This window comes from Aplysia californica, unplaced genomic scaffold, assembly GCF_000002075.1.
Source record: "Aplysia californica isolate F4 #8 unplaced genomic scaffold, AplCal3.0 scaffold00396, whole genome shotgun sequence".
Taxonomy (NCBI): domain Eukaryota; kingdom Metazoa; phylum Mollusca; class Gastropoda; order Aplysiida; family Aplysiidae; genus Aplysia; species Aplysia californica.
Genome location: NW_004797666.1, coordinates 355,632 through 379,133, shown reverse-complemented (window position 1 = coordinate 379,133; position 23,502 = coordinate 355,632). Strand labels below are relative to the sequence as shown.

Sequence of the window (23,502 nt, the reverse complement as noted above, 5' to 3'; positions counted from 1 at the left end):
GTATGTGTGTGTGTGTGTGTGTGTGTGTATGTGTGTGTGTGTGTGTGTGTGTGTGTGTGTGTGTGTGAGTGTGCGGGCACGCACGATTCATTGTATTATTATATCTACCGGTACTGGCAACAACAGTCTGAAGACAAAAAGGAGGCCAGTCATTGATCTACCTTACTGCAACCGACCTTTTCTGGCACTCACTGATCCAAAATAGTAATAACGCATCGTGGCTGGGCATTCAATGTTAATAAATAACAACTAGATCTTGGATCTAGAATCTAGGTTCCTTAATTTTCGTCTGTGTGCTTCTAGCACTACAAATATTTCGTCAAAAAAAGTCTCTCTAGAAAAAAAAACACAGCTTCAGCATTAAGAAGTAGATTTAAAAGATAATGGCAGGTTATATTGTAAATTAGTTTATCCGTTGCATCAGTAATTTTTTCGTAAGCAAGAACAACAGCTTGAATTAATAATATTATGAAGAAAATAGGCCTACATAAAAGGTGAAATGTTCTGAAAGCTACGGTGACGAGAAAAGCACATTGTCACGTTTCGCTTACTTCCGGTCAAAACATAAACACCATTACAACAAACTCACGAGTTGATTCTAGTTCAGTCGAAGCAAGCAAACAAGCATGGCGTCGTCTCCTCCTTTTATTTTAGAAATCTCATCTTTTTCTGATGAAAAAAGTAGACATTATGCAAAAGTCATGGACCATTACTTCAACAATGGCGTAAGTATTATTATTATTTATAGATTCTATTAATTTTTGGTTAGTGAACAATTTGGACATGTTTTCGACATGGATGGAAATTGAGTTCAGCCTCAGTCTCAGTACAGCAAACTGTCTAAAGTCTGAACAAGTTACTTGATCTAGATTCTAGATCTAGATCTAGATCTATAAATTCTAGATATAGAATCTAGATCTAGATACAGTCGAACCTGTGGTGTAAGACGGCCACCCATTGACGGCACATTGTCAAGGAGAAAAGTGGGCGCTTTTTCGGTAGTTCGGTCCCAACCGAAGAAATCCCACGTTGTTGTTGGGCCACCTCTATTCTCACCCGGAGTGAGAATAGTGCAGACGAGTCTTGTGGCTATTCTCACCTGGTGCGCGTTCACCAAAGTTTGCGTTCACCCTAAACCACAGAATTCTACACTGTGATAACAGAAAAATTGTAGAATTCTGTGCCGTGAACAAACGTTCCATTACAACTGTAGCCTACTAAAAGCGTACAATTTTGTCTGTGGGCAGTGGAGAGAGAGAGAGAAAGAGAGAGAGGAGTAGCGCGAGAATTTCCAGGCAAAACAAAATGGCGACCCGCATAGTTCGGCTCGATTCGAAAAGTTAAATAGCCGTAGCATCTTTGTAGACAACCAAATTAATTTACTTTTGTGTTTTAACATCATTTTTTAACTTTGTTAAATACGTTTAAAACGTCTCAAATACAAATGCTTTAGGTACTGCACACTAAAAATGTATATTTACAATTCAGTAGGTCTATTTTTTGTAAATGGTCAGTCTAGCCATCATATTAAGAATAAGTACGGCTAGACTGCGAGTTGGAGGGGGGGGGGGTTACAAATAATTTTGAAATTATTATGAAAATTCTGTAGGTGGATATCTAATTTCTTAATGTTTCTTTGTAAGTAACTTTGTAACTGTTTTGTTGATCTTTTAATGTCTTGATGTCTTTTATTTGTAAGGCACGTACCTATTGCATTGACAAGGGTCTCAATGTCTTTCACATATATATATGTGTTCTTTCTAGATTTAGTTAATATGGTTTAGGCCCATTCCTCGAGCGGTCCACTAAAATGCAAAAAGATGAAATTGATTAAATCAACTCAGTAACATGTGAAATATTCAGCAGAAAGGTTTATTGGTGTAGTTCTGAACTCAAAAATGGTAGAAACCATCCCTTTCATATAAAAAATGCATGGTGAAAAGTGAGAAAGAAAAATGTCATGGCAAAGACAAAAATACCATTTAGTAAAGAATTTTTTGTTTCAATGATAGAATAAAGTAATCCAGTTATCTTTATGTTTGTATACTCTCCTAGCATGTACTTTACTGGAAAGCAAAAACAATTCCAGGTTTAATGCATATGTTATGACCACATTAGAGAGAATGTCCACCTCTCGTGACAATGTAACACACGAAACACAAAACATTCAGAAGTTTTCCCACACATTAAAAAAAAAGAGCTATAATCAAATGCTTCCATGAACGTGTGAAGTTGACGGTAGGAAATAACTCAGTAATATCAGTTCTTGTGAAGTAAGTCCCTATCTCGCAGAATGGGGTGGAAGTCGTGTAACACACGTCATTCATACAAAACATGCAAATCTTCAAAAGTAATGATAGAAATAGGCAAAGAAAAGCAAATTACCATACTGACACATATCACAATGGAATAAATTGATGTTTGAAGCTGAAATTTTAACTGACCAGGGGACAAAATGGGTTTTGGTGAAGTGATCTCCTTTATGACATTTTAAGATTCAATAGCTCAGTAAATTTCATCTCTCATTCCAAGCCACTTCCATTTTCCTGTAAAATGTGACTTGACATTCACCATAGCCCTCTTGTCCCCTTTCCTGTCACTTCTTCATGGTATTTTTTCTCATCACATCTCACAAGCACCCAATCCCCAATACTGACCACACGGTCATCACTTTGAGATGGATCACTTGCATTCTTAAACCCCTCTAAGGAGTACACATTTTACTGGACCTCTTATTTGTCGTGTGAATGCATGGTAACTTCTCTGCAAGGTTTCCAAATCATTCAGTACACTTTCTTGACTCCAGAAACTTCTATAATATATATCTCTATATTTTGCCAGGGGTCCTCATAGTGTCAATCTCATTTTGTGAGAAGTATTTGGCATGAGCTGCAGATTTCCATTTCCATCATGAATGTCTTCTTCATATATCAGCACTGATATATATATATATATATATATATATATATATGTAACGACACCACTAAAAGTTGACATTTTCTTTGATGGTGATCCAAGGAAAGAAAAGGGTGCTTTATTCACAGCCTTTGACAAAAAGCCTGCTTGTTCTTGTATCCTTCTCTGGCTAGTGTTGCAGCTTCAGCGTGGTTGGTGTTGGCGCTATGTTCCTTCTTCTTCAGCCGATGCTTTGTAACCATTCAGTTCAGGGCATACTTTCTGTGTTCCTTCCTGTCAGATTCTATCATTCCAACATGTTTTGTTTTTTAATTCTCTCTTCTACTTTCTTTGGCTGTGTAAGATTAGTCATCTGTTGTGTCATCTTTGCATGCTGCTTTTTTAGTCTTTTGGGTGGACGAATAGCTGAGGAAGGAGATGAAAACAAAAGTTAAATTTGACAGGGAATAAGGCTAAATGTCTGTTTCTTTTAATAGGTGAATTTTATTTTCAAACTGCATTTAATCTTGTTGTTGTGGCATGATTTTGAAATCCACCAGTGTAGTACAGTATGCCCAATGTTCTGAGGTACTTTCAGAAATATTTGTTAAATTGATTTGTTTGTTTTCCCGAACTATACACCAGTATTGGCAAGAGGTCGCTAATAAATATTTTAAATTTAGTCTTTATTGAGATGATCTTTGAATTCCAATGCACAAATTAATTCAACTTTGATTGATATCAATGTCGGTTACAGAAAATTATAGTATGAAATATACAACGAAACACAAAAATTGAATTAATATAATATATTTACCTTTTTGCCACAGCTTGAGGTATCACCAATGCTTGTTTCCTTGTCAGCCACACTGCTTTTGCCAAAAGTGACCAAATATTTTTTTAAATTTGACTCTACATGCCAAGTGAAATTTCTGATTTGAAGATGTGACACATGAAACAAAAAAAATGTAACACACTTAACATTTACTTTTGACTATATTTCATGAAGTTTCATTCTTTTTTCTTTCTAAAGCTAGAAAAATGCTCAGCATCCATTTACAAAGAGTGTATAAAAAATTGTCTTTACTTTGAAGAAATTTGGGACAGTCTGTAGAAAAGTAGAATGAAGCATTTTCTTCACGTAACACCCGTAACGGCCACTTCACCATCATGTTAGTCAAACAGTTACTTCCTAAGTGACTTGAAAAGGTACAACAGTTCAAACTGACTATATGTCTTTCTCAAGGAACAATGCTTTTATTTCTGACACCCATTGTCTTGTCGCTAAGCTCTTTGAAAGACTTGAAAGTAGAGCTCAGATGTAACACACGAAACATGGAATGGGCCTTTAATTAAATTGTATTAACTGAAATTATATTTTTTTGGTAGCGTCAATTGCCAGCGAGTGACGCGGTGGCAATTGACAAAAATTGACTTTTTGTCAATTGCCACCGAGTGAAGCGGTGTCAAGTCTGAAAACAACACTATCTTTAGCATTATAATGTGTGTCTAATGGGTCAATTTGTTCTCAACTAATTTCATTGGACGAGCATCTAGTCTAGAGCTACGGTACCAACTTGGCGTGTTTTCAATGAGACGTAGACCTAGATCTAGGCTAGCCTTAGCCCACACTTTGGTGTAGAACCAACACAGGCAATTCTAGAAGTAGAAGGTCACAAACGCACTCAAACTCAAGCAGAAATTCACGTTATATCGGGGAACATAAATCGGGGGACGGGGGTCAGGAACACACACAGACACACACACAAACACACACACAGAGGGACAGAGAGGTAAATGCACAACACCGAGCACTCGAGCACAATAAGCTAGATCTACTCACCAACGCAAAAGAGCTCCAATTTACTCGGTGGCAATTATATTGACAAAAAGTCAATTTTTGTCAATTGCCGCTGCGTCACTCGGTGGCAATTGACACTACCTAATTTTTTTTTACAAGCTGGTAAAAAAAACCCACGTATAGTACATGTACAGGTATTTTTAAAATAATAATGGAGGTTGAAGATCGGAAAAAGTACTAATATTAATTTGGTGTGGGTTGGGGTTGGAGGCAAATGTGAGAAAAGTGTAATTTGGGTTTTTTAAAAAGTCCCCAAAAGTGTAAGATTATATTTGAACAGCCCCATAGGTTTTCCATTTCCTCATCTTCACCATAATATTCTCTTCTCTTCTTCATCTTCCTTCTCCCTTCCTCCACCACCACCTCTTCTTTCTTCTCCCCACCATCATCATTCACCCTCTCTTTATCATCACCACCACCATCACCTCCTCGTCATTATCATTACCATCATCACTGCCACTGTCAGCATCATCATCTCATTCACCGACATCACTACATGTACCACACCCACAAGAAGAGTGGCCATTTTGGAGTTAACACTTTTCGCCTTGGGATTGCCTTTAAAATGTTCCTCCTTCCTTTGCACTGAGCAGATTTTTGATAGGTGTAAAATATTATTTTTTTTTCACAATGATTAATTTATTAATTATTGTGATGCAATTTCAGAGTACATGAACATATATTTTTTTTAACATTCAAATATCAACATTTTGCTCAGTACTGTTTACCATTCCACCAATTTTCATGCAATTTTGTTAGAGAGTAAGAAGCCTTCGGTTTTTTAAAATTATTGTTTGTTTTGCATGTTGGTGCTGTTTCCATTCCATGGCAACTTTCATATTTTCTGTCTTATCAAAATTTACTTTCTTCATTATTTCTTATGCCCGTAGCTATAATTTTTTTCTCCTGAATATGAATCGGAAAAAAGAATCGCCCTTGGGGTGAGCTGTTCCCATAAAAATGGACAGTAATGATATGAGCATTTTAGAAAGCAATGAGAGGAAAACAAAACACAAAAACTTAAAAAATGCGATCTATTTTATTATTTGAAAGAATCCCACAACAAGGTCCAAGTAAAGAACATAAAAACATTGAATTGTTTAAGTCAAGATTAAAGACTTGATTATAATTATAATGATATTTACTAATAATAGAGGACATTTAATTACAGTGCCTTACTCTCGTTTTAACCAGCTCAAAGTATGTTACATTAGTTTAGTCATTTAGTAAAAGGTAGTATAAAATAACAATGTCCAAATTTGTCATTCTTCCAAACCTTTATTCAGTTACGGTGAGCTGTTCCCCTTAACAATGGACAGTAATATGAGCACATCAGAAAGCAATGAAAGGAAAACAAAACACAATAATGGATAACCAAAGCCCAAAAACATAAAAATGAGATCTACTTTGTTTGAAAGAATCCCACAACACAAGGTCCAAGTAAAGAACATAAAAATATTGAATTATTTAAGTCAAGAATAATAACTATAATAATACTAATAGAGGACATTTAATTATAGTGCCTTCAGTAAGTTGTAAACTGTCTGCAAAGGTACGTTTTGGGGCCCTCTTCTTTGCTGAATCTACTGTCCTTGAGCTCCTAATATACAGCTGCACAAAATTACTTTGTTCAAACTGTTTGATGGCAGCTTCCAGGGCTGTGAAACTTTCAAATTCCGTCCCAACACGTATCGACCTAGCCTCTGCCATTTTGGAACTCAAGTGAACTGAGGTCGGTTGAAAAACATGTTCTACGTCATCAGTTTGTGACCTCCGTAAAAATAAATAGCCACAGTGAGAAAAAAATTACCCAAGAAAAAACTTCACCTTTTCACTTTCAGATTACGCTGATTCTTCCAGAAGATACTTCAGCACCTCAATCCGTGACAGATTGTTTTGCAGATCAGTTGTCTTACAAATTGACCCAGCTCCCGGTCTACCGGCTGCTGGAAGCACCATTTGTGAATGGCTTTGTCAAAAAAGGTAAGGGAAAATGTAACAATTAGAACAATTGTTAAGTTATGATTTTGGAATGAATTGTTAAGTTTGTATTTGGTTGAATGAGGTTTTCAGTTTGCTAGAATTATTGCTTTGATGAGAAGCCTGTCAGGTTTAGTTGTGAGAGAAAGAGAGAGGGCTACTGATCTGATTATTTTTTACTGTTGCCGGTCAACAATCTTCATGGAAAATGTCAAATATTATGAAGTAATTACTGACCACTGGCAGTGTCTGTTTATAAACTTGAAATCCAACAAATTACTGGTTTGATACTTATTTATGTCTTTTGTTATGTTTTAAACTGTTTTTCATCCTTTTTACCTAGGTGCTGTTCATTTGATATCTTGTGATACAAAACTTGATGTGCATGACTGTGCAGCAGTTACTCCTGCTGGTAAGTTTCTTTATTTAGAAGAGGTAAAAACAGTTTCTTTATTCGTGCTCTTGTGTTTTCTTCTTCTTTTGAACTTCTGAGGTTGGGAAGAAATAAAGCATCTTTTTGGGTAGCTTAGTTTTTAACATTTTTTTATATTTTGACCCTAAAAATTGGTTTACCCTAGATTTTCTTTTGGAGGTAAATCCAAATACACTTGTCTCTTCCTAAAATCCCACCTTTTAAATCCCGGTTCACTTAAGATCCTGCCGTTTGAAGAAAACAAAATTTTTATTACATGGACAAGAGTTACCCCTAAGAACTAAGATTCCGTTAACATCCTGCCTTTGTGGTCATAATTTCCAAAACAAAAACAATGGCTGAGCAGCAGATCAATCAAGCAGTAAACATTTGCAACCACTGCACTGTCCATTACGCCATAGAGCATCCATTCTCTTGAAAGTGATCATAGTTACATCGTAAATCTCGATAAAATGGTACAATGTTTGTTTGCTCCAGATGGGATCACACGGAGGTGTGAACTCATCAACGCTTTTGTTTCCTCCAAACATTGCACTCGTACCTTAGTTCTCCACCTGAACTTATATCACAAGTTTGGTTGATAGGGCTTTCAAGTCCGCGTTAGATGGGATCGCATCGAACTGTGAACTTGTAGGTACTTTTGATTCCCTGACCACTGCAGCAGTAGTAGAGTAGTTGTCTTTGCACCCCAATTTGCTAGACAGACTGAATTCTGATTGGTGCGGTCACAACACATTGGTGCATCATCATTATGACAGAGGCGGGGTAACTTGGTCAGATCTGGAAAGCTATATACAGTCGAACCTGTGTAAGACGGCCACCCATTGTCTAGGAGAAAAGTGGCCGTATAAGACAGGTGGCTGTCTTGGGCAGGACTGATCAAGATGAAGAAAACAAACCATTCCTTTCTGAGGTCCCAACCGAAAATAGCCACATTGTTGTTATTGTTGTAGTTGTTTTTTTTTCACTGTTTTTTTTTTTCTTCTTTTTTTTTTTTCCCCTTTTGTTGCTGCTTTTGTGCAAAGGTGACAATAAAACGAAATGTATGTGTCAGACAAGGAGGACCGAGTGCTACGGTAAAACAAGCACATGGGTGGCCACCACTCGGAAAACGAGCGACGCTTCTGTCACAAGTTCATATTGATGTCCATTGTTACTTTGTTACAGACTGGGTAAACAGTAACCACTCATCTCACTTACAATTTGTGTATGAGTTCTTGGCGGGGCTTATGGCTATGGGTTATGAGGGATCACACATTTACCTCACCAGCAGCTGAAAATTTGTTACCTACCGTATTGGTCAACAATGGGAGGGGCCTACGCAACATGGTCGGTTGGAGGGACTACCTAACAACAACGACAGGTGATTAGATTATGACGGCTCACCCACAATGCCAGGGGCCAAAGCTTGATTTATTACAAAATGTAATAGAGTCACTAAGGTGACCGACCGCCTAAGACAGGTGTTTTTGTTTTGGTGTGAAAGGGGTTGTGTGTTCAAATATGGTGGCCGCGTTGGACAGGTGCCCGTTTTACACAGTTAAATTATATAGAAAAAACGCCTCTCGGGCAATGGAAAATGGCTGTCTTATAGAGGTGGCCGCCAGGGCAGGTTCGACTCTATAAATTTTGTACAAGTAAAAGGGAAGAGAGGGAGCAATAGGATCAGAGTAGATCTTGAGACTCACGGTTGAACGAGTGAAAATTGCTTGCCTCATGCCTTTGCGATTGGTAATCAAGGTTGACCACTCTTTGCTCGCCAAGTCGTTCCAGAGTAAAGGGAGACCAATTTACCGATTGTAGGCCTCACGAGAAGTCACCGTGGATTATCCCATCGGCTAAGATCCCCTTTGTTTTGCCTAAGATCCTGCATTTTCCTTGCCCCCCCCCGAGTATCGGGATCTTAGGAAGAGACTACAGTAATGTACAAGGGACATGGCAGTAAAGGCAGGGGAAGCAACTCAGTAAGTTCTTGATAAGATGTACCCTTGATGGTCTTATCTCTCTTCCTTTGGTGATGTGAAAAGTACTGGGAAGGCGCCATTTCTGTTTGCTGTGTTGGGTAGGCAGTTCAGTGTTTTCATGAATAAATCCTACCTGTAGGCAGTTGCTGTTGTCTGTGCTAATTTCTTGACATGTTTTAAATACATACTGTTATTGTATGCTATGATCAGGGCAGTTTGCTGGTTTTGGTTGGTTGTTTTGGCATAGGAAAGGAATTCAGTGATGCTGGTGGCAGTGGAAGGCAGTTCAGGGAAAATTTCACAAAGGTTGCATACATTTAATATTAGTGAAAGTAGGCACGGCAGAAGGAGCTTGCTGTCCTGTTCACAAAACTTTTCAAATTTTCTAGATATCTGTATTCAAAAAGATTATGAGTTTATTTAGATCAATTTATCCACCGTCACCCTCCCCCCACCCTATTTACTCCGACCTCCCTGCTTTTAACTTGGTGAAAGTTGCAAGAAATGCATATAAATTGGATGATCTACCCAAATCAAGCATCACATTGTTTATATCAATATACTCTATACATTCAAATACTGATTTGAAAATATTTATCCTTTGAAAAGATGGGATTTTGGTGTGTGCTTTTCATGAGTCTTGGGGTTGAGGGGCCGTTTAATGGAATTTATGTTCATTAACTTCATTGATAATTTTTCTTTCAACCCCTGACATTATATTTCAGGATGTCTTGTACTGCATCTGACAAAGGACACTTACCAGGAGCTAGGTCTCGAGGCTGTTCCACAGACTTTGGCTCAGAAGCAAGCAGATATTTATCGTAAGTCATTTTCTTTTGCTTAGAAGTTAGTAGCTTGGCTGTGATTTAGAATAGTAACCGCTATAATCCATAGCTGATTGTTGCTTCTTTTCCATGCATGCATTGACATTATGTATGTGATGGTCTCCACCAGAAAAAACTTTGTGATATTATGTGGATGTTGCTATACGTACAGGGTGATGAAAAAAAACAACTGCACAACTTTTTCGCATTTCAAATTTGTACACAGCATTTGGACAAGACGTCAAAAGGAATTTGTCTGATATTCATTCTAGATAAATCCACTGCAAAGTTTTGCTCTACATAATGCGTAAAAACAACAACCCATTTTCAGCTATGTCCCCATTTTTGTAGCATGACGCACTAATTCGCATTAGGCCTACCACTAAAAATCCCAACTTTTGCGCCATATTGCAAACTACAGTAGTCTAATAGGCCAACAGAGGTTTGCAAATAGTTTTTCTCAAGTTTCCTTTGCCTGCTGAGATCATGATTTAATTAAGATTAGTAAAGAGCAGAGAGCTTTTTGTATTGAACATTTCCTCACCACCAACTCATTTCGTAATTTTTGCACAAGGTAGAGAAATAATATTAAAGTGCCCTTAAGTCCTTCTTTGATGTCAAGGATGGAAATGGTCCTTCAGTTAGGAGCTGTAGAGAATCAGACCTAAAAATTCCCAGGCAAAACGACCACTTCAGGTCAAACGCCCACCGTTTGCACCCCTATAAATGTCACCAGGGTGCAGCATTCAGTAGATGAGCCCCATGACACGTCTGTCCGTAGACTGTCTGCAGCAATGACTTTTCTACATCTCAACGGTCCGCATTCTGAAGGCAGATCTTCATCTATGAAAGTACCATTTTCCTGTTCGCAAAGCTATCAGGCGATACCAGTGTGTTCATGATTCCTCGATCGTCTTGAAAAGCGTGAACATTTCCTCTATGACTTGTTGTTCCTTAGCAAAGCCCATATTCACCTTTCAGGTTATATGAACTCCACAAATACTGTCTATTTGGGCAACCGTGCACGCCCCCCCCTCCCCCTCCCCCTCAATGTCTCTAGAAACAGCTCCATACTGTATGGTGTACAATTTGTGTGGCTTTGGGTACTTATTGCAAAGTGGATCCTTGTATTTGAGTATCACTGAACATTATGAACGACTTGTTAAAATTTGTCGAGTCCATAGGAGGACATATACACCATTGGTTTTCGGAATTCCAGAATTTAAAAAAATATTTTTTTTACCTCTGTAGAAGAAAAGAAATATTGTTTGAAGGTTACAGGGATGGAAAGATTATATTTTTTAAATAAAAGGAAAGGAAAAAACAAACCAATCATTTCGAGACTTTCTTAACAAAATCTTTTAAATTGGTGTATTTTGTATTTTTGTAGGTGGTTTTTATAAAAACCATTTCCGTTTTTAAAAATAAGTTTCTTCTTTGTGAATGATATGTCAAATTCCTTTTGAATGAATTATGTCTATTCCAAATTACAATATTCTAGTACAAATTTTGAGCGAGATATTTAGAAAAAAAAGTTGTACAGTTTTTTTGTTTTTTTCTCACCCTGTATTTATACATTCCCCATGTCAGGCCTTTCTGTTTCTGAATGATACTGCTGCATGAGTGCTCTTATATGTGGATTTCTAAAATTTAAAATTAAATTAAAACATTTTTTAGGTTTCTCTTCCTAAAGGTTGTCCTATCCCTTTTGGTACGTTTATAGAAGGAGGTAAATGTGTCAGATTTTTCTCTTATTTCAGAATTAATGCCCTTCTTATTGTGTACAAATTTATTTTTTTTTAATGTGTAAATGCGTATTGTTTTAAGCATTTCTGAATGTAATGTTTTATTTGTCTGTCTCTTTTTTTTTTTGTCAAGGCAAGTGATTATTGCAGAATCTTAACCCATAATATGTGTGTGCTCCTAGAGAAAGGTACCAAAAGTTGCCCCAGACTGTTTCGAACTACAGGCTGATTATTACAAAATCACTTTTTTAACCAAATTGTGTTTCCATTTTAAAAAATTGTAGATCCACCATTTTTTTTACAATGTGCTCAAAAGGTTTTTATTGATTTGACTTCTAAATATTTCATTTCAAATTATTTTGAGGGTAGGGTATAACAAAACCTAATAATGAAAACTGCTTTTAAAAGATGTTAAAATCTTTTCTTGAAACATGTTTTCTCTTCCCTGCTATGTTTTACCTTTGAATTCCATTCATAATATTGATGTCAACTGAATGCCAAATTGGAAATTAATTTTCCATGAATAAATACTTTAGAAAAATCTGTTTTTTTTTTTTAAAGTTTGTATTGTTCTCACGTTTGTTAAACTAAAAACCTCATTTCTCAAAATTATATTTTTATACAAAAACTACTTGAGATATCTAAGAAGTTCAAAGACCCCTGTGTTTAGCCTTGAATTTCCTATAGTATAAGATACAGCCGTTAACTCAAAATGGTCAAAATCCAACTTTTGGTACCTTTCTTTAAGCGCACACACTTATTGTTTTTAAGAAGTTGGGAGCATGCCTTCACCCATTTCCTCTTTTACCTGTGTTGGTGGCAGTTTTTAGATTTTGTTCGAGTGCTCATTTACATTTCTGCATTTAGTTGTGTAGCCATAATTGTCAGTCTTGACTTTTCCCAGCTTTATGTGATGTAATGGAGATGGGAGGTCCTGGCATGACAATGAACTTCAAATTTATTTCTTGTTAAAATCAAAAATAATAAATGAATAAATTACATTTTATTGATACCCATGGGGAAATTTAGGTTACAGTGCTGACAAACGTACACAAATACAGAACTATTTCACAAACATGCCATTGCTGGTCACCACTGTGCAACGCCCTGGTTTTTGGGTGGGTTTTTTTGTTGCTAGGGTTATCGTGTGTTGCTCAAGGGCACACATTCCAGTTACCACCCATGTAAACCCAGTGCCAGGGGACACTGCTTGCCATTAATTTTGAGTCTGAACTCACTACTCACTTAGCCACTAGACCCCCCCCCCCCCCCCCCAATAAAATGTTGTTTGGAAAGTAACAATAGTTGTGAACCTGCTTTTAGCTGTATCATCATGGTTTCTGCAGGTAGGCCTCAATTTGAACTGGACTTTTGTTCTCTTTGATTTTATCTTTACTTTCCAGTCATTCATAATGTTATGGTGCTATAGTGTTTTACTCTTGTTTTATTTCAGAGGTGAACATTGATTTGAAAGCTGATCATTTTCATCCCGGAAAAAGAGGATATGATAAAGCAATGAGATGTTTGAAGGACAGGCTTGGCTTGAAGTTTGATTTTCTCATTTCATGGGTGCCACATGGTAGGTTTTCGGAAGAGCTGCATTTTTTTTTTGACAGTGGATAGTTTTTAAGAAGCCCTGGTTTTTCTCATTTGTTTTGTATAAAGATAGATTATATAGTTTTATTGTCCAGATGTTGCAGATGCATTGTGCTTTACTGACAAATTAACTTGCATTTTGCATCTCAAAGTTATACTTTTTAGAAATGTTTCCTTTCACTGTTACTGAAAATATTCTGGAGGTTGTAAAAAATTAGTGTTCGTTCTGAAAATTATTGTGTTATTCCTCTTCCATGGAAATTTTTGTGCAGTTTTCATGGAATCTTCATAGAACTCTTTGTAATCTTAGTCTTTGTTAAATAAAGAGAAAATCTGCTGGCCACTAATTGTATAGGCCAACTTTAAACTATGAGTTACCCTCACAGTGCGTACATGCTTTCATATTCTGTAGTTTTTCATGAAATTGAATTCTTTCCCAAAAATTTTGAATTTATGGGTCTCTGGTATGTATTGGTAGATGACTCTCTTTTTCAAGGGTTGGCTGGCCGAGTTCAAGGATTCGATTTCTTTGGGGTTTTTTATGAGATGAAGTTCTCAAGATTTTTAATGTTGATATCTTTTTTTTGTTCACCTGGGTTTTGGATCATATAGCCATTAATTTTAGGTTTTTCTTAGGGTGTTGTGTCTCAGGGATTCTTTTATGGTACTTACTTCATCAGTTTTCAAATTGTTGATATCCCTTTTCCTGTATTCTTCCAGATTCTGAGGTTTGCTCGAGTTCGGTCGGTGTCTACTTCACTGATCTCTGTGACAAGGTGGAGAGCTATGAGCTAACAAAGAAATCTCGTGTTCTAACAAGTGTGGCGTGTCCCCGCATTGTAGCTGAGGAACCAGAGGGAATCGAGGAGGGCTGCCACTTTCAGAAAGTTTTTGAGTGGATGGGAGCCGTGGCCTGTGATATCAGTTTGTAAGCTGCAAGTTTATTCAAAGAAGGAAAAGAAATGTCAAAAAATATTTTGAAAACAACCATAGCGGTTTTTCTAATTGTGTTGTATTATTTTGCACCACACTGAGATATTTTCTTTTTCTTCTTCTTTGTGTTCCCCTGTTGGATCTCAGGGGTAGTTGGCTGGTGGTTCTTCAACATGCAGTGTAACTCATTTTTACATATGTGAATGTTTTTCCTACTTAGCAGGGCCCTTTGCCTTCAGGCAGCCACATTCCGATTCGAAGTTACTCTACATATGTTTTTAAATTGACTAGAGTACTTTCAGTTTTGATGGGAATTTTGAATTTTGCACTCGTAGTGGCCAAAGCCTACTCATATCGTTTTTAGGACAGCTAAGGGATCTTGTATACATGACCTCCGAAATTTTTTGCCCTTTAGCCAGAAGGCTAGGTGTTAGATCTTGCCTACCCTTGGATCATGGTTGTGGCTGAATTTTCAGTTCATGCAATTGTATTTTTCAAGAAAGTAGGCCTATCTCTTCTATTGACTTATTCTTCTATTTCGTGGGATTTATGTTCTCCTCTGTGGATTCGTTGGTCATAGTCAGACATTGAAGGACAAACTATTTTTTTTCACTCTTATTATTATTAGTATTATAATAAAATGTTCAAGAATAAAGTGCACCTGTCCAACACTGTTAAAGTTGTTTGACCTTTTAGTAACTATAAATAACAGTTGTTGTCATTTTGTAGTAAGAATACTCGTAGCTTTAAATCTCCGTTATAATGTGTAACACTAATGTGTTTTAAAATGGACACAAAAGGTATTGAGGCTAAAGAAAAAAAGAAATTTTTAAAAATTGTCCAGTTTTATTTTTTTATTTATTTCATTATTTTGACAAGTGTCTGATTTCACCAAGATGCCTATTTTTATATGTGATAGTTTATTGTTGTTTCTTTCTTGGGGGGGGGGGGGGGGGGGGTGTCGGCATACAAACATGTCAGTACATTTACCGATTTGTCGCTTTTCAGTAATAGTGGATAATACTTTTTCCATAACAGGGTGTCGGAGGAGACAGATGATGACAATTATGTGTCCAGTTTTTCGTGCCCAGTACCCAGGGTGAACTGCCCGAGGTGCTGTGTGTACCAAGTGAAAGGTTTCATTCCTCCAGATGTCATCCTCAAAGTCTTAAAGGCCCTCAGGTAAGTTAAAAGCAAAAGAATGTTTCTTGGGACAAAGCTGTAGTTATCTATCTTCCTTCCCATCAAGGTTCTGTCGACTGAATACTTCACAATCCTGATGCCCGTGGATCTCAATATCTGAGTAGGCCTAAGTGATACCCAGTTGATTTGCTGTTTTCAAAAGACAATACAGTGGAACTCTGATTCAACGAGGTCGTCGGGCCTAACTTAAAATCTAGTTGAATCCGAGTGTTCGTTATAGCAAATTCAAGGTTTTGTGTAGATAATTACAGGCACTGAGCAAGTAATGTGTAAAGAGAAGTAACAAGTAGTGCCTGAAATGCCTGCATGTTATGAGCTGTGTAAAAAAAACGTTTCTTTCGTTCAAATGCACATGCCTGTGTCATCTCGATTGTTCACCAAAAAGTTGTGTTGCTGTGTAGAGCCTAGCTTACGGCAACTTTTGATTCCATAGAGACCGGCGCACAATTCATTACGTAGATCTACATCAAGACTAGACTAGCTTATCATTGTAATAATGACCAGTTGCTGAGGGGAAAAAAGACTGTGACGGGTTTGTATCTTTGACATTCAACACCAGGACCGCTAGAGCCCCCCCTCCCCTCCCTGACACGCACACACAGTCACACGTGTGCAGGCCGCCCTTCCGACCCCGATACACGCCAGAGTAGACACATGCATGTGCAAACAATGCAGGCATTGGAATGAAAAAAGGCCACTGATTGGTCGCATGCAATCGGCTAAGTGAATAATGGTTCACGATGCAGAGATGCAATGGGTGGTTTCCGGGAATAGATAAAGTTCGTTTTTTGAGAAAGAAAAATGAGCGAAGCCACGTCTGCAAGGGCTGTTCACCCTGGGAGCGACCTCGTTGAATCCGAGCGCGCTAATTTTAAGTGCTCGTTGAATCCGGATTATTTTTTAAATTGATTTTAAAAAAGAAAAAAAGCGGGGATTCTATCTCATCTCGTTGAATCCGAGTTCCTCTGTATGTTCTTTTTGGTCGGCTGTTCAGAAGCCTTAATTTTTCAAAAATTTTCGGGGAGGGGGCATGCCTATGGACCCCCCTAGTTAGGCTTCGCGCCCGCGCCACTGGCACGGTGGCCACATCCCTTCAGATTTTCAGGCAATTTTTGGGGGGGCAACTTTCACGTCTACTACATCTTATACGCGTATGTGTGTGTCACATTGTTGCAGAATCAGACACTCGTCAACTTTTGGGATTGTGGGGTTATTGGTATCCTCTTAAATCTTATTCGTTAGTCTTGCTTTCGATAAAAATAATACCCTTTTCGTCTTCAATACAAGTCGAGATATTTGTAATTGAAGGAGGTGGGGGTTGCCTGGTTTCAAAGGTAAAGTGAGCAAGAAAATGGCTGCCGAATTTTAGTTACATCCACAGCTAGTGAGTCCGTAGAAACTGAAACGTTTTTCTGTAAAATCCACACAGAAATGTGTTCTTAGATGGACATGAAATGTTTTGAGCAAAAAAACAAAAAATTAGATTTTAAAAACTGTCAAAACCGGTAGAAAAATACCTGTTTCTTCAATTTCATCATTTGGACAAGCGCTTGATTTCACCAATCTACATCACATATGTGAATAATGGAGGTATGCCCTCAATAGGCAGCAAGTTTGTATGTCCACGAGGGGTTGGACCCAATGAATTGAAAGAACAGGAAAGTTATTGTGAGGTCATGTGAACCTTTAAAGGGACACTGGACTATATGTAAGAACTTTAACATTTAAAGACTATAATAAATTTTTTAATATTTTGTAAGCTATGAAAAGTTTAGCAAAGTGGTTGGTGTACTTGAAATCATTTGGTGAGTCTGGTTGAAAAAAGATTGTCTACATTCTAAGTATTTCTGTACATATGGGGGTTGTTGACTTTTCAGAGGTGACGTAAAGTGAGAGCAAAAGTGGAAGTTGACAGAAAAGAACTTTCCCTTAGCTTTCTGAAACAGCTGGCCAGATGTTCATGGCTTTTGTATAATAAATAGAAGTTAAAAAAAAAAATGATCTGCAAATGCGGTTTCGATGATTTCATTCAAGATGTCAAGATTCCCATGTCAACCGAAAGGCTGACCGAGGTGAAGTCTGAGTCATGTTTCCTTGTCATGCTCAGTATCCATACATAGCAATGAAGAGATGAATATAGAAGAGAATTACGTTTTGCTTCCTGATTTAGAGACAAACAATAATGCAGAGGTCCTTTCTTTTATATGAGTTTCTGTGGTGTAGACATTTATTTGATTGACTGCTGGAGTAAATAATCTTTTAATTCTTCTTTTTCACTTTTTCAAGGGCCCACAAGTCTGCACATCCTTCTTCGGTTCCGGCCAGTTTGACCGTTGTCGGTTTCTCTGATGCTCCAGTTGTACAGAAAAACATCCCTCATGACTTTTACCTCTCTGGTACCAATGTCTACAGCTTTGTCTTGTATCCAGACGAGAGGTACTGGCTGTATACAGCATCTGTAGCTTAAGTCCAGTGGAATGTTTTGTCCATCATCAGTATTTATTCTCTGTACATTTCAACCTTTTCATTCATTATTTTGTTCATTTTCAAAGTTCATTGTTTCTCCATTTGAATATTTCCGTTCATAAATTTATTGTCTTTTGGCATCAGCATTCATCTATTCATGATTTATGCCTAGTGTGGTACTGATGTCTTTCCCAGTATTCCTTTCTGTTTATTCACCATTAGTACTCTTTTGCTCTTTATTTGATTTTTTTCTGGGGTTTACGAATGCTGTGTTTTCTCTTTTTTGCCAGTAAAGAAGTAATGGAGTTTGCTAGATGCATTCCTCTATCCCCTTTTTTAGTTGATGTCCAGTTTTGTTTTTTCATTCGGTGACCTTGTGTGTTCACCAACTTCTTTTTTTAAATCAATCCATGTCAACTTCTCTTTTTGAAATAATTCATTTGGTATTTGTGTATAATTCAGCTTTTTGGCTTGGTTTCTCTGGGCAATTTTGTTTCATTCATTTCCATTTGTATTCGATATTAGCTTCGTTTTACTTTTATGCTGTGACTATTTTTTCATATGAACACTGCCTCTCTATTGTGAATGTTTCCTTTCTTAAGTGAATTGCTATTGTATTATATTCCATCCCTGAGCGCTACAGAAGAATACACTTTTCTGTGTATTACAGTCGAACCTTTGTGAAACGGAATTTCCAGGGAGCCAGAAAGGAATTCCGTCTTAGACATTTTCTGTCTTATTTAGGGGAAGATGGAGATGTGTCTCAGCGGCTCAGTCTGTGGGCTCAAGAGTCGCTTGTCCGATTGGCAAGCAGGGGTCAGAACCTCACTCCTCTCAAGTACTGTCTAAGCCACTCTATGGCAAGTGCCTGGTCTCACTTGTCCCTTGCCACAAGTGCTTGCATTTCATATGACCGCTGTTTGACTTATTGAAAATAGAAACTATTGAACTCTCCTTTGCTGCCACCCTTAGCCACATCCATTGGTGTAATAAAAAACAGTCAACCAATGCTATCACTTCCCTGCATTTAACAATGATTCGAGGATATTTTTTTTTCGGGTGGCAGAACAATCAGGGTGGGAGGCAATGACAAACAACAAACTAATTTCACACCCACACCGTTGGCCTCTGGCTACTCATGAAAGTTCCCTTGCTCCCTTGCTTGAGTAACACTCAAGCACTTTCACGGGCACTGGTGAGATTTCATACCCAATACCCATACCACCCTGACCACCTGCACAACTAAGGGTTCTTATGGATGGGGTAACATCTACCCCCAAATTGCACCCCCAGCATGGCGTAAAGGTCGGAGTTGATGTAAGCAAACTTAATAATTTTGTTTCAAATCAGTGCTGAGTGGGCAAAGCGTTTTCCGCCTTAGACAGGTAAAACCCTCCGAAGGAATGGAATTTTTCTTTCTGTTGTCGCGTTAGGCAGGTTTCCATTTTATTGGGAAATTTTTCAAGGGGGGAGCGAGGAGATTCCGTTATGACAGGTTTCCATTAAGGCAGGTTCAACTACTTTTGGTGTGCGCCTTAACGTTTAGATGTTTGGTAACGGTCTTCTTCAACCTTTGCTTCGAAACTTACTTGACCCACCAACCATGCACATCTGTGGTCTCCACTCATTGAAGGGCCAACATGGATGTAGATGTGACGTCATGCATGAAACATGATTTTAACTTATTTTTGAGAATGGTGTACCGAACATTTTGTCATTATAGTGTGTGACATTCTGTGCTTCATGTATGAGCAAATGGTTTTTGTGATGAGGAGCTTTCTTTTTTTTTTTCGTTGCCTATCCAGTTTTGATACCGAATATTGATAAGTTATGAGTAAATGTGTAAAAGTGGTCGGTACTGTTAAAGAAATTGTTCAGAACAATGAAAAGAAATACTTTTAGAAAAGAAAGGAATGATTTAAAAAAACCCAACTACTTTTGATAATTTACTCTAATTATCAATATGATGATGAGTAAATGTTAAGCATTACAATGTATATATATGTATCTCGATGTTAGTTTAATTCTTCATTTGGTGCTACTCTCGATCCTCTCTGGCTGTCCTGAGGGGCAGGACTCAATCCTACATTCCGTCGCATAGAGTGACAAAAATTTGGAGATAAGTTGTCACCAGCACGCCAACATAAAGGTATGCTGAAAAATCGCCTGGGAGCCACTTCTAAATAATGACTTTGTCATATGTTTTCCTTATCATGCTCTACTGTCAGACTTTCGAAACAAATTAAAAGATGTGGCTAATTTAGTCATTATCTATGTATTACTATTGGTGGTAAATAGAACCACTGTGCACCTTGGTAATACATAGGCAATTCTCTACAAGTAGATGTATTTACAAGTTATTGCTATCTGCAGTCTGTCATGGATCCTGAGGCACTTCTGTGGTGGATGGAGCATGTAAAAAGCACAATAAACTATGCTGTCGCCCATAGACTTACAAAGATGCCTCTTCTTATAACACCAGTCGCTAAATCTTCACTTGTTCTAAAAAATACAAACAATATATGCTCGATGTATAGTAGAAGAGGACCATAAACGGAATTGCTTCTAACAATGACTCACATCATAGGGGAAAAAATCGTTGCATTGCCACTATTGGAGAGAGGTGTTAAATTATTGGAATAAGCATCATCTCCCACATTCTCCATGTAAGTCTCAAGCGAAATCTTTTTAAATGCAACAGTGATCATTTGGAGAAAAAAAATCAAAACCACAATGCATGTACAAAGTCTTTGTCTATGATCGTTAAAAAAGCTTGGTATGTTTTGTAGAGACATTATATTTTTGCTGACTTTTCATGAGGTATTCCTTCATCTGTGGTGCTATTATTATTATGAAGCTCTTTGCTTGTGCAAGCGGAAGATGTGAGTTTGATTTCTGAGTGTAAAAGTTATATGATCACATATCCTATGTATGTCTGCTGGGGTTCTGTTGTATCTCTTTAAGCTCTCCTTCTGAATCGGTAGGGGCATAAAGCATTTGAAAAGTAAATGAAATGAAGTGAAAAAAAAAGCTTGGAATAAAGTGAGGTGAAGGAACTTCTGTCCTGTTTAATGCTGTACAGTAGTTTTAATGTAATTTGTGAATGTGTCCAGAGGCGATATCTGTCTGAAAATGAGGGTACAGTATATATATTGAGTGATCTGAATTATCAAAATGAGTGACGCCAATGACTGTATTGGTGATCAACCTCTGCTGGTGTTACACGTGTGATCAACCTCTGCTGGTGTTACACGTGTGATCAACCTCTGCTGGTGTTACACGTGTGATCAACCTCTGCTGGTGTTACACGTGTGGACAATGTGAATGAAATAAAAGTCGAAACTTTTTATGCTGAAAGTGTTTTGTTTTGTTCTACAACTTGTAATTAGAAAAAATGTAGATTTCCATTAATTAGAAAAAATGTAGATTTCCATTAATTAGAAAAAATGTAGATTTCCATTAAGTATCAGTATCAGAGGTCATGATTGTTTTGAAATGTCCTGGAAAGTTAAAAAAAAATAACTGACCACAGATCTTTTTCCGTCATATCTTTTCGATGTAAGGATCAGACTGTGAACAAGTTATTTACAATACACAGTCTGATCGGGGGCTCTCGTGACCTAGAGGTTAAGGTGTTGGCCTCTCACTCTCATTCAAAGGTTCCGGGGTCGAATCCGGGTAGCGACCGAAAAATTTTCTTCTCTAAATTTGTCTCCTTTCACCTCATTTCCTGCTCTCCAGCAATGTTCTGTCGTCTGCTTTCGTCTCCTCTTTCTGCCCCCACCCCCTCACCTCCTTTGCCCCTTCCTCTGGGCTCCTGATTCTTTCTACTGCTACTCCTTTGCTTCTTCTTACTGCTGTCTTTCAGCCACACCCCTGATCTTCTGGTAGGAAAGATCTACACCTAGCCTTCTGGGACAAGGGCGAAAAATCTCGGAGGGCCCGCGTGCAAGTTGCGCACGTTAAAGATCCCTTGGTGGTCTAAAATCGATCAGAGCAGGCTTCGGCTGCCACCCGGGCAAAATTCAAAATTTCCTACCAACTGAAAATATAAGGTGTGTCCCGTGCGCTCATATGACCTTATGCAGTTGCGAGCACCGTAAAACACTTTACAAAAACAAAACAAACAGTCTGATCCTCACATGGAAAAGACATGTGACGTAGAATTATCTGTGGCCAAGGACAAGCAAAAAAAGTCAGTTCTAGAGAAATTTGGCATATAGGTTTCAAGAGCTGAACCGTTGATCTATGTACTCTTTTCCCATGACACGGGGTTAAGGGCCTGTCATAAGGGTTGAACATCCAGTCACGTGTCAATAAATTGAATGAACCCTCAAAGGTTAAAGTCAACATGAGGCCACCCTGCCCCCAATAAGTCAAAAGTATCTTATGAGTATGGCAAGGCAGAGAGCCTCAGACTCGCATTGACAACCCACTTGGGCCACTTCTGTAATTAACTCATCAAGGAAGATGTCCACAGGTGACAGTCCTTGCAATTAGCCTTGTTGTAGTTCATTGAACTTGAGAAGCTTAGAGTACAGAGAAGTACATTATTGGCCCAGTATTGGTCATTTAGTGCTCAGAAAAAGAAAGCGTCAGAAACTAATGTGGTATTGAAAAGAAAATCCTGCCAGTACCGCCCTCCAACAACATACTACTTAAAAGCAACTTACTCTCAGTTCAAATATTTGTGAAATAAAAGAGCTTATTCTAAGATTAGGATGAAATGAAATGGTTTATTTTAAAAATTTGTTGCGAAGATCATTGAAGGTGTATCACTTTCTGTGCTGGTACTGTTTCCAAGGCTGCCAATATCTGCTCTGCTGAGTTACTGTAATCTTGCTTTCTTTGCTGCTAACTCACGTTCCTGTAATAGAATAAACGTAACAATATTATATATCTCTATTAAATATTAGGCTCGTTCAAGCACAGTAGAATTGTAAATGGGCAGATTCATCATGTCACGCTCATAACTGTGCCTGATCTGCAACAGGGAACTGCTGCTTTTTTTCCCTAATCCTTACTATTGTCATTTCCCTCTACTTCTTTTTGTATGTTTGTCACTCTCTTGTGACCCGCTATTTCCGGGGTGCCTTGATAGTCGAGGCAGACCTTGTGCTGTTGAAGCTAGAGAGGTGAGCAGAGTAAGTCTGATTCCCTGTAAGGACTTCTCTGTTGACACCCACCCCTTGACGCTCATATGAGTTTATGCAGTTGCGAGCGCCGTAAAACTTCTACTTTAAAAAAAACACCTATGTAGCATGCAGTCGTTGAATGTGAGATCTCTGTTAACACAAACACATTCCAAATCTGAGTGGATTCCCGGACAGTACAGCTACAGAATGCCTACAACAAACGTTATTCTGTCCCGGTGGTTTTATGCACCCAGCATAATATAGAAAAATTTGATCATATTTTGGATGATTTCTGATTATTTTCCTTTATCATTCTTTGTTGGGCTCAGTTTGCATTTTTTCAGAATTTTTCTTGCATAAAACGACGGGGACAGGTTATTATTAGGGTGACCTTATTTAGGCCACATATGGCCTAAATAAGCTAAACCCCCCTCCTTTACTTTATTTGGGCCACAGGTGGCCTAAAT

General features: G+C 38.0%; 1 protein-coding gene and 1 long non-coding RNA gene across 3 annotated transcripts in view; one reads left to right on the top strand and one right to left on the bottom strand.

The window, feature by feature from the left end:
• Positions 1 to 565: 565 nt before the first annotated feature.
• Positions 566 to 21,257, top strand: LOC101862816 (ribonuclease P protein subunit p40). Its single transcript, XM_005103911.3, has 8 exons — positions 566 to 725; positions 6,598 to 6,739; positions 7,080 to 7,148; positions 9,859 to 9,954; positions 13,156 to 13,281; positions 14,019 to 14,226; positions 15,270 to 15,413; positions 17,721 to 21,257. Exons 1-8 carry the CDS (start codon positions 627 to 629, stop codon positions 17,899 to 17,901), a joined length of 1,065 nt encoding a protein of 354 aa, XP_005103968.1. The 5' UTR covers positions 566 to 626; the 3' UTR covers positions 17,902 to 21,257.
• A 1,359-nt stretch (positions 21,258 to 22,616) lies between these two features.
• Positions 22,617 to 23,502, bottom strand: part of LOC101862666 — a 4,428-nt gene continuing 3,542 nt past the window's right edge. For both annotated transcript variants that reach the window (XR_004858881.1, XR_220738.3), the window contains one exon: positions 22,617 to 22,767. This is a non-coding gene — a long non-coding RNA (uncharacterized LOC101862666). The remainder of the gene's footprint in view (positions 22,768 to 23,502) is intronic.